At 37.8% G+C, this 11,447-nt stretch overlaps 1 protein-coding gene across 2 annotated transcripts in view; it reads left to right on the top strand.

Annotated features, from left to right (window-relative positions):
* Positions 1-458: 458 nt before the first annotated feature.
* LOC107100298 (serine/threonine-protein phosphatase 2A 56 kDa regulatory subunit gamma isoform-like) overlaps positions 459-11,447 on the top strand; it is a 33,219-nt gene continuing 22,230 nt past the window's right edge. For both annotated transcript variants that reach the window (XM_015398735.1, XM_015398734.1), the window contains exons 1-3: positions 459-568; positions 1,019-1,078; positions 5,440-5,602. In XM_015398735.1, the coding sequence (XP_015254221.1) occupies positions 542-568; positions 1,019-1,078; positions 5,440-5,602 (250 nt within the window). In that variant the 5' untranslated portion in view covers positions 459-541. The remainder of the gene's footprint in view (positions 569-1,018; positions 1,079-5,439; positions 5,603-11,447) is intronic.

Here is an 11,447-nt window from a genome sequence, read left to right as displayed (position 1 = left end):
AATACAGAAACAGTAAAATTAAAATACTTCAAGCAACTCTTTCAGTTTTCTATTTGAACACAAGTTCTACTACACAGTCAGATATGGAGAGGGATCACTGACTTTCATTAAACCAATAAACTATATCTATGGATTTACTTTTTTATTAATCAAATCAAAAACTTGCAAGATCCAACATGAAAATTATATGAAAATACATGTACTTTCACAGAGATTTACTGACAAATATTTCATAATTTATTTACCTATATAGCAATGTAAGAGAGAAGCCAGGTGACATCAAACCCTCTTTCTTATTTAAATTTTAGCAGTATTTTTGCCCTGCTGTCTCATGTTCTGTAATAGCCCAACTTTCGCCAACAGGGGGCGCCCATAACCCATGCGTCCTAGCCGCGGTAGTCAGCTGTTTGTCAGCAGCCAATCACAGCGCGAGTACAGGCTGAACCGCCTTGCAGTGTAGAGCTCCAAGCGGCTCGGATAGTTGTCAAGGTTTTGGTTGTGGAATATCCGAGAGGAAAGCAAGGGCGGCTACTCTTAGACAATGCCGAATAAACCAAAAAAGGATAAGGTGAGTTTTACGAACTAAATACAGTTTGTGTTTGCAGCTAATGAAGTCTACATTTACTATATATTAGTGGATCTAGAAATAAGCCGGACACTAACTGGACGTTCAGTTATTAATGTAACGTCCCATCATCTTAGCACCAGTCATTGCTAGCTAGCCTCTATTTCACCAACATACTAGCACTGAGAGAGTCGTGTTGCTTTGTTCATATTAACTGATTTGCTGCGCTTATTTTAATGTTTTTGAGTTTTTTTTAGTTTTTTTTTTACATTACATAGGTGCCATTTACATGCTATTTGACCGGTATAGCCTATAATGGTTTTAAAGCAGCAATAGCTAGCTAACTCCGGACTGAAACATTATTGTGGCTGGGTGGGCAACCTTAATTTCTGTCCTATGATGCTTTTTTTTCGTTAAAACGAGTTACAACTGAAGTCAGTGTTTCTCCTGCAGGAATCTCCAAAACCTGGTAAAGTGGGAAAGGGTGGAGGACAGGAGAATATCGAGCATGAGGTAAATGAGAACACTCCCTATTCTCTATCAATGTAGAAATCCCCTCTTAAAATGGATCATTAAGGTGTTCCATTTGTCTGGCCAAAATTTAAATTTCTAGAAAGTAAAACTGATATATGCGTATAACTGATCAAATGAATAATAATCTAAGAAAATTTTTAAGTAACTGAACGAAGTGTTCTGGATTACACAGAGCGACTCTTATTTTCTTACCATTATTTATGATGTCAGGGTTTGTCCACATAGTCAGATTTAGTCCAAGATTGGGTGTAAAGGTTTAATCTTATCAAGAGCTGCTGAAGCAGTTATATTTTAATGCTGATAGAACACGTGGGTTGGTATGAGACTGACTGGAAGGTGACCCCTTAGCAAAAACAACAGTTTGCTCTCACAGCTCTGTTATGTTGTTTTGAAATGCTTAGATGCTTTTTTTTTATGAGGAAGAAACTCCATACATTATATTAACTGATATATATCAAATTAAAATGGATAATAACTTGGAAAGTATTTATTTGGTTTGAGCTGCTTAGATAGAACAGTGTATTATAACAAAATATAATTGATATTTCTTAAAATAGACACTTTGTTTTTAAGGTTTGCTGTCTTTTATTTTACTTTCAATCCAAACCTGATACACTCCATATGCAGCATTAGAAAGTATCAATAGTAAACCTTTACATTTAGCTTACATTAGGAATTGTGATTTTCTTTTATTGTTTTGTAATTAATAGTTGAATTAATCCAATATAATTTTCTGACAATATCATAGTATTAATCAATTTACTGCAATTTTTGTTTGACTTAAGCCTTTTTAATTGTTTTTAATTTTTTTTTTTTTTATTTTATTGCTATGGGGATTCACTTTTATGCCAATTTGAACAAGTTATGGATTATACTTTGATTGACATAGGTTGAAAGAAATATCCTTGTCTCTCATACTGTTGCAAACAATCCAGGGTTTTTATGAATATCTCCAAGTGAAGGGTTGAAACAAATAAATTAATTGTGAATAATTTAAATAATTGTCCACTTATTTAGTATTAGTCATCTTTTGGAGTATAGAGGCTCTAAAAGAAGCAGTTTGCCAAAAGAAGAACTCACTCAAGCATGTTATTCAAGCATATCTATACAAAATATACATGCATTTTCCATGTATGACGGAGAAACCTTGTTGGTCTCTAACTTTGTTTCTTCTAGAATTTCAGAAGTGGCATTTTTATGCATTGAATCCATTTGCCATTTAAAAATGCAAATGAAATTTTTGCTTTTGTAAGTCTAAAGACTTTTTTGAGAGCTATGTTAATTTACACAAGGCTCTTTATAGATTAAGCAACTAATAATAATAAAAGGACTAGATTCTTTGATAGCGCAGTCTGGCTGTGAGGTTGTTTCAACTTCAATAAAAAAAGGGAGCAGCTGAAGATTAACATTTCCTGACTTTGCTTGGTCATTGCCTCTAGTTTCATTACTGTTGTCCTTATCCAATATAAAAGCTCTATAAATAGAGATTGTCAGGATGCTTGTATTATTTTGACTTCGACTCTGAGTTCAAGAATAAAAGAAAATATGGATGATTTTTTTTTTTTTGAATCGGCTGTCAATACACAGCTATAGCAAACTGTTTATCTTAACGACTCTAGGAATTATAGTTTGAAACGTTGAATTTAACCAGCTATTAATGTTTAGCTAGCTGTTATAAAGGGCAGTCGTTGACATAAAGTTGGTCGCACCTGAATCTTATTGCTGTCTGAAGGTGAAGCAGCAATGTTATCACAGTAAAAGATGCCTTCAGCTCTCTTGGGGCTGTTACCTTGTCTTCGAATGTAGAAGCCAGTAAGTTTTTAAAGAAACCAATACAGTGATTGCATTAAAGGTGAGAGCTATATGTTTAACTCCTCCTGGCCAGTAAGTGGCGCTCTCACCCATTTGCCGATTTATAATTTTTTTCAGTACAATTAATACTTTTATCCTGCACTGATCTGCACCGCTCCTGCACTTTTGTCCTGCAATTAAATATTCAATTCAGAACTTTAGTATCATGACAACCCTAATAGAAAGGTGGCTGAAGATGGCTTTAATGGTAACTTGGATCTCAAGCATTCATACTAACTAGATTATTAATATTTGAGTAGCATGTTAATGCTAAAATATAGTTAAAATAATGTTAAAACAATCACAATAAACAAAAAACAATTTTTAATCACATTCTGTTTACCAGGAGTAAAGGGCAGATTAGACTTCTGCAATGCACACATCAATTGCAGCTTTTGTCTGGTCGTGAACCAGTTTTGCTGGTATGCTTCTGCACCGTCAATCTGTAATTTTTAGGGACGCACAGCAGTTTCCCGCCAAAGCGCAAGGGGAGCCTGTTTGAGAACTTGCGAGAACTTGGGCGGATTGTACTTCCGAACCTCCTCGATTAACCTTTTGTCGTAGTTGTCCATTGCAGTTGTTCCTCAGTTTTTGAAAATGGCGCGCCCCGGCACTGAATCGAGAAAGACGACCACACAGACAGCCGGAAAGGCATACCAAAGACCATTCACAGCTGCTTGAGGTCTACGAGGGTTTGCGACCGTCCGACGCGTAGTCAGGATTTTTTTGTGGTGCACGACGATGGTTGCAGAGCCTCTGCGCGGGGGGCGTGGTCACACAAAGATGGTTGCAGAGGCTATGCATCAGAAGCATAAATTGGCTCTAAGAAATTTTCTTACTCTGCTCATTAGGAGGTGGTAATATATTATAGAGGGTTTCCCGCCACACAGAATGGAAGAGAGCCTTGCTGCTAGGGCTGACTAATGATTATTTTGCTTATTGATTAATCTGTTGATTAGTTTTTGGATTTATTGATTAATATTGGATCATATAAGGTCCGTTGAACTAAATTTTGTACATAATTTAAACCAGGTCAAGATAAAGCGGTGCTAACTCTTTACATCCTGAATGCTAATTTTCTATATATTATTTACAATTTTGGTGTAAATATTGCTGAGTCGGATGCTCTATAGTAATGGTACACAGACTCTAAAACACACATTTTGCAGAATAAAAAACCCTACTTAGAGCAGTATTTAAGACAAAACCCTGCAGATATGAATGATAAACATTTATAAAAAAAAGAATGTGTCGTTTTTCTTTTAACAAATAAAACGTTTAAATGTTTAAGAATGTATATTTTTTGCAAGCTTTGCTATTTGCAATTTATTGAAGATTTTCAATAAAATTTTCCTTCCATATGTCAAATGTTTGTTTATTTAAAATTGTAAATTTTCTTAAAGTATCTCCATTTAAGTTAGTTGTAAAGTTAATTGATTGGGTAATATGTCACAACAATCAATAGGTGCAGCCTTAAAACAATGAAACTCTGAAATGAAACATCTACATGTTTCTGCTTACTTTAATAGAAAATCTAAATAAAAATTACGATCATGGTTGGTAAAAAGTAGCTATTTTGATTTTTGGGAAATGTGATCATCCCTAATGTTCATCTATGGTTTAATTTAAGAAAAAAAAAAAGATACACAGAATTGCACTGGGTGGATTGTATCTCATAGGCCAACAACCTCTCTCTCCCTGCAGCTTTTGTTTTTATTCCTTATGATCCAATCTCTTATTAACCTCACATTTTAAATTTTTAGCATAACCAAAATGTTCCTTCCTTAATATTGTTTTCTAAGTGCTACTTGGTCACAGACAATCTAATTACTCTTCCTTAACAGAAATAAAAAGGTCCAACAGTGCCTTGTACAAATAAAGAAAAAAAATTCTATCCAGTTTATTACAAATTCCTACTGAAATTGTAGTTAAACTTTAACAGTCACCTTCCAAGTGACACAGCCTAAGCTCCTGTTCTTGCACAGCCAGTTTTAGCTGGGTCTTAAATGAATGTGATAAATCCACTATGAGTCAGACAACAGACGGGTCCACAGCTGCATCAGCTGAAGCCTGATCTGCGCCATCAGGAGCGTGTTGTTAAACAGATCCCAGCAGGCAGGGAGAATGCATTGCATTCAGGTGATCTGACATAAGGAGTAGACTGTCTCACATATCTATGTGCTAAGTGGATTAGCAGGGCTCATTTCCCCTGTGTCAGCTTTTTTTTTTTTTTTTTACTAAAATATGCTTTCATTATTAGCTTCTATACATAGTACTAATTCTGGTGTATTAGTTCCTGAACAACTTCCTGTTTAGCAGAAAGCAAATACTGGTTGTAAATACATGTACAAGTCTATTGCTAGACTTTTCTTTAAGCTACATGCTACAAATTTGTAAGAATCTTAAAGAAGCTGCTGCTTCCACTCTGCTTGGCATGTCCCTGCATTGTGTCATGTAAGTGATGTCGGGTTGTTCTCCTGTTTCTACAGAGCTCTAACAGGAAGACCAGCAACAGTGTTCCTCCCACCACTCAGCTGCTAAAGGGGAAGCAGCCAGGTTCTCAGACACCTGTCAAAAAGGACAAGAGGCAAAGCTCCTCTCGTTTCAGCCTTAGCAGCAGCAGGGAGCTGCAAAAACTCCCCGCTTTCAAAGGTATGTACCTTTGTAGTCATATCTGCTTTCTCACATTCTGTTTACAGTGTTTTTAAGGTTTATTCTTTAAAATATGGTTAAAAAGGGATTCCAGCAAATCTATAACACCATTATATATTATAAGATTCCTCACAAGAGCCTTACTAATATGCTAACATTGAAACTCTTTTTTTATTTACTCCCTCTGTCCCATGGACATCCTTTGATGCTTCCTCATCCGCTTTTTATTACTAAGCTGGACTTGTTATGCAATACGTGGAATCAGAGGACATGCATGGCATGGATTTTGTGTTGGATTTAACCCAAGTGTCTATATTTAGTGGTAATCCAGAGATAAAGCTTTAATTCCATGTTCAGTGTTTGACAGTGTTTCAGATGATAGGGGATAAGAAGGTTTTCAAGTCTTCCACTATTCTGCTGTCTTGTTCCTCTGAGTTGTATAGGTGTATGTTGGAGTTGGAGCAGTAAGGAGCAGGCACTTCATAAGGCCTCTGGGCATGCTTCTGCTTATGAATGCATAAATGCACACAGCAGTTGAATCCCTGGTCTTTAGCAGTCAGAAATAATCGAAAACAGATGAGTATATTTATTATTCTGTAGATAGGCACTTAACTAATTGTGGTGTTTATGTAGTGTTACTATATGTAAAAAAGATATTTAACATATACTATGTTTGAAGAAATATCACTGCACAACTATTGGAACATCCATCCTCACCATTGGTTTCTGCATTTGTCTGATTTCTGAAGTGATCATGTGAGCAGTAAATACTTATAATCAGAGAACAGCTGTTCTCCAAGCTCCCTGAATCACATTACCGCAGCTGGATTTCTACCCATTACTGCAATTACACCATGCATGCAAACACTGTTCTCCGATTTCACTCGTTTAACATCTACACATAAAAAAAAAAAATAAATAAAATAAAAACAGCTAGCAAATGAGGTGGTACATAAGGAGCAACTTTGTTTAGTTACATTTTGCTAAGTTTGCAAGTTGTAAGCTAAGTACTCCAAGAGAGAGGTGTGGCCATAATGAGAGATGGTAACAGCTCTCCTGGGAGGCTTCTTCCCTATCCATACGGGGCAGAATGTCCTCTTCTCTTCAGGAAATTAGAAAAAAATCCAGAGGTACTGCTAACCAAATTCTTCTCCCGTTGAGACCTATTACATTCCATGTCAGCTGGCAAAGTTTCACAAAAGCTCTTGGAGGCATCCCAAAGTTGTCTCTCTGCTATGGGCCCGTCATTTTTTAAACACAACTCTCTCCCAACAGTTTAGATTCTGAAAGCACATCCATTAAGCATTAAATGTGATGACAGATGGTGACATGAAGACAAGGATTTTTTGAATGTATCAATCTGTAGTAGAAACCAACTAGATATGATTCTGCCAACATCTGTGCCAGTCAGTCCTACAATCAAAACCTCTAACATATATTTAGCACAAAAAATGATTAAAAGAAAATCAAGTGTGCTATCGTTGTTTCAGAGATATTGAAGAAATCTTTTTTGGTCATTCAGAGGTCAACATTCCCCCCATTAAGCTCTGAATTGAATCAAACATATCTACTTATTCAGTGCTACTTGATTTGTGCAGGTAAACATGTTGTTTGTGAGTGTATGTGTTTGATTAGAATAATTAGCTCACACCTAAAGCAGCCAAGGCCGCAGGAGGAGATAGCTTACATGCAAAGTCAATGGTTAATGTGCATCAAGGTGCAGTAAAACGTTCCGCAGCGTGTTTTGAGCAGCAGCGCATCTGAGCAGCTGAAGCAGCGCGTCGTGAGCTTCTGAGCATCTGAGGCGCTGCAAACGCAGAAGCTGCTGGAGTTGGAAAAATTACATTTTTGCTGCTCGAAGCGCCGCGTCAACCAATCAGAGAAGCTGATCTGGGAGCTGGCAGGGAGACGGACACATCGCTGATGATATAGATCATTATGATCACTCCTCTGAAACAGTTTATTAACTCTTAAATAAACTTAAAATGCCGAAATATGCCGGCAGAACATGCAGTTTGGATTACATACATGAAAAGCACCTTCCAGCCGCGGCGGCAAAGAAAGGATAGGATAGCTCCGCCCAACGTGCATCAAACCCATGTTTTCCACCGCGCAGCCAGAGCAACAAAGATGCTTCAGAACTAAACTAGTAGAAGCATAAAAAATTAAGCAGCATGCGCTTTTTGGCTGCTCTTGCTGCTTGCGGTCTGAACATAGCATAAGTGCTGCTGTTGCGGACTTAAATTATTGCATAACATCACATGTCATTCCTGTGCTGGTATAGAATATAAAAGTGGGCATGTTTACCTGCTGGAGTGATTGTTTAATATTTAGTAAATCGTCAGCCTCTCGGATCCTTCAGTTATGACCTGCCATTACCCTGGTAACCCCTTGGTATTTCCTGTCAAGGACTTGATGGCTTTTCACAATAAAAGCACAGGTGAAACTTAAATTCATGGACTATTGCTAAATTGTTCTCTATGCACATCTTTTGACAAGACTTAGAGAGACCATCATTTTTGGAAAAGCTCAAAAGCGCTAAAAAAAAAGATCCTAAGTGCCACTTTGGTTCAACCAGAGCTGCTTTTGGACGTCCTTGTAAATCTACCCCTGCAGAAAGCACCTATGCTGGCAGTGGGCAGTGACAGACCAGGGTCTGAGCTGGAGGTAAGGGAGGATGATGATGAACAGTGATCAGGACTAAAATAAAACTGCTGTTTTTAAGGCCACCTAAAGACCTATTGAGAGCATTCTTTATTTCTACCTTTTTTAACATTATTTTTTTTGTATTCCATTTAAAGTGAAAAAGGCCTCGTCTACAACCAGTCCCTGATTGGCTGCTGTGTCGCGATTAAAATGAAAAGTTCAGCTCTTTTCAGCGATGACTGCTCCTCTCTCTTCATGCAGTGCTGCTGTTGGACAACACCTCAGTTCTCTCTCGTAGCACGAGTTGAGAGAGGACCAGTCAATACTCGCTCCATGGAGTTCACTGCCGGCCGCTTTCCTGCACTGTTTGGCAAGGGATACTATGTAAATCCACCGCTCTCGCTGCAGACGCCGCGCTTTGTCTGAAGGCACCTTAAAACTATCACTCTTACACTTGATTCCAATCTCAATCCAATTTTAATTATTAAAGTTTTAATTCTCTAAGATTTTAAGAAAAAAAGGATTGGTTGGATCATAAACACAGTTTAGGGACAAAATGGATTAACTTTACCTGCAAGCTGAATACTCACTGTATTTGTAAGTTTGCAAACAACATAAATCATATTGTGCACCTCCAGCTTAAATAGTTCATATCCGAACCCAAAAAACGACCACCAATCGCGTTCCAGTGTTTATTTAATTTTTTCTAAGGAGGGACATAAAACAAGAGCTACCAAGCCCACAGCTGAATCCAATAAACCACCGTAGTGTTGAAGGGCACCTGTTTGGTCCACAATTTTACCTTTGAGAGAGGAAAAGCAAGAGCATAAAAGAGTTAGTTGTTGTTGTTTTTCATGGCGTTTGTTGCTATTTATCACTGTGATTGTCTAAAACCAAACCTTGGGAGAAAGTTACTTGGTGTCACTTTACCCAATCAAGTCGAAAGGTTTTTCTGAACGCGTCTCTACTATGAACAGAAACGACAGGAGCAGTCCCAGATTAATAACACGGAGGATTAAACGTAAGATCCACACATTATCAGTCTGGCTCGCCAGGTTAGCAAGGGCTATGATGCTGAAATCCAGACTGTTCACAATTCATGGTTCTTTGCTTAGTCTGTGGAACAGGTAAGCTCTTTGGACCAGTTGGCTGGAATCCTGCTGATCGCTGTGGTAAACAGAACAGCTGCCCTTTTATATAAACGTCTCTGCATGCAGGAGATTTTCTTTTCTTTATTGTGCAAAGCATAGCAGTCCAGCATGGGTTATTAATTTAGTTCCTCCAAGTCCACTGAAATAGAGCTGTCTTTTTGTGACTGACCTCTTTTTCCTGGTTTAGGTACACTTGAAGAAAGGTTAGATTTACATAAAGAGTTTACTTTATTGTGTTTTGCTCCATTGCAAAGACATGGCTCACTGATAACAGTTATCGTACTTGGAGAGCAACTTCATCTCTGAAAGTTATGCACAATTTAGTTTTTTCTCAGCCTTCTGGAAAGATCTGAGCCTGACAGAAACACAGCCTCATTGACTCTGTCAGTGAGAAGCCATCTATGTTTGTCTCTGAGCTGTTACATCTGTGTTGTGCACAGAATCAATGAGCATAACTTAATTTCTGATAAACCTGCGTATTTCCCACACTTCAATGTTAGCTCTGATAACATTCTACAAAACATTATCCCGGAGTGGCCCAGTAGATGTTATCACTTGGTCCTGTCTAAACAGGCTCCTCGCTTGGCCTGTTTTCATTCCAGGCATGTTCACCACCTTGTGATAGAAACACATGTCCACAGGCCAGTCCTGCAGAGCCACACTGATGAGTCCTGGCCAAAAGAAACTCTTTCCTGTGCATTCACCAAAAAAACACTTCACACTTTTTTTTATTGTGGTTGTAGCACACACAACCCCATGGTGTATGCTTTGTTAAATGTTAAAGTGCTTGACATAAAGATTGTATTCTCTCCCGATAGTTCTTGTGGCATTTTTATAATGGACTTATCAGGTTTTGTAAGCCTTTAAGAACAGGAGATAAATAACTTTGAAAGGCTACTTTATTGCCCATTTAAACTGTCAAGGTGTAAATCTAAATTAAGGAAACAAGTTGTTGCTTATACTGTGGAGATATCATGCTTGGGTTTCACTTCGTGCTTAGCCTAAAGGGGTTTGGTGCCATCTGCTGGCCAAGAAGGATACACATTTGAATTTGTGTTGCTTTGATATGCTACCTCAGCCTAAGTTTGCAATCTTCCTATGAGTCATCTTGTTTGAGTAATAACACATGGAAGAAAATATTGAATATTCTTAGATAATGATACACTTACTAATTTGATGTCATATTACATTAAAAAAGACTGAAAGAATAAATTGTGGCGGTAATAATTTAGTAATTTATTAATCGTTAACTGGAGTTCATACACTCTAGATCAGGGTTCTCCAACCCTGGTCCTCAAGATCTACTGTCCTACAGGATTTAGATCTATCCCTGCTTCAACACAGCTGAATCAAATGACTGAATTTCCTTTTCAGCATGCCATCAAGTTTGGCAAAGGCTTGGTAAAAAAAAACATTCAGTTGATTCAGCTGTGTTTGAGAAGAGATGCATCTATAAACCTGCAGGACAGCAGATCATGAGGACCAGGGTTGGAGACCACTGCTCTAGATCATGCTACTTGATGAAAGTGCAACTCGGCACTCAGGGCAGCTAGCCACAACTAAAAAGAACATTTAAGATTTAAGATAAAAAAAAATCCTATATCAAGAACTACACACAAATGGCATAGTCTAAACTTCTTCTTATTCAAATCATTATAAAAAAAATCTCAGATTAAGCACCTTTTTGCCATCAGATTTCAAATGGTAAAAAAGGGTTTAGTTTAGCCCTATATTCAGAGCCATAAATGTTCTCTCCGGGGATTATAAAAAAAAAAAAAAGTCAGAAAGTGTGGAGTTGCCTTGCTCTTTGTCAAAAGGCAAGAAGACTTGCAGCCATTTGGGTATCTCTATCAGTGAAGCATTTGTGTATGGTGTGAACAGATATGAGGCTGCACCAAAAAAAAAACCCAAAATAAATATCTGTTTAACCCATTTAGGCCGGGAAAGCATTACCGCATTTCTACCATTCAAGCCGGGGGCGCTGTTGCGTAATTCTACCATTGACGCCGGGAGAGCATATAAGTCAAGCAAGAAGTCAAGCAAGAAGT

The sequence above is a fragment of the Cyprinodon variegatus genome, unplaced genomic scaffold (genome assembly GCF_000732505.1).
Source record: "Cyprinodon variegatus isolate N-32 unplaced genomic scaffold, C_variegatus-1.0 Scaffold956, whole genome shotgun sequence".
Lineage (NCBI taxonomy): Eukaryota > Metazoa > Chordata > Actinopteri > Cyprinodontiformes > Cyprinodontidae > Cyprinodon > Cyprinodon variegatus.
The sequence above is the reverse complement of the archived record's forward strand: the minus strand, read 5'-3'. Positions and strand labels throughout refer to the sequence as shown.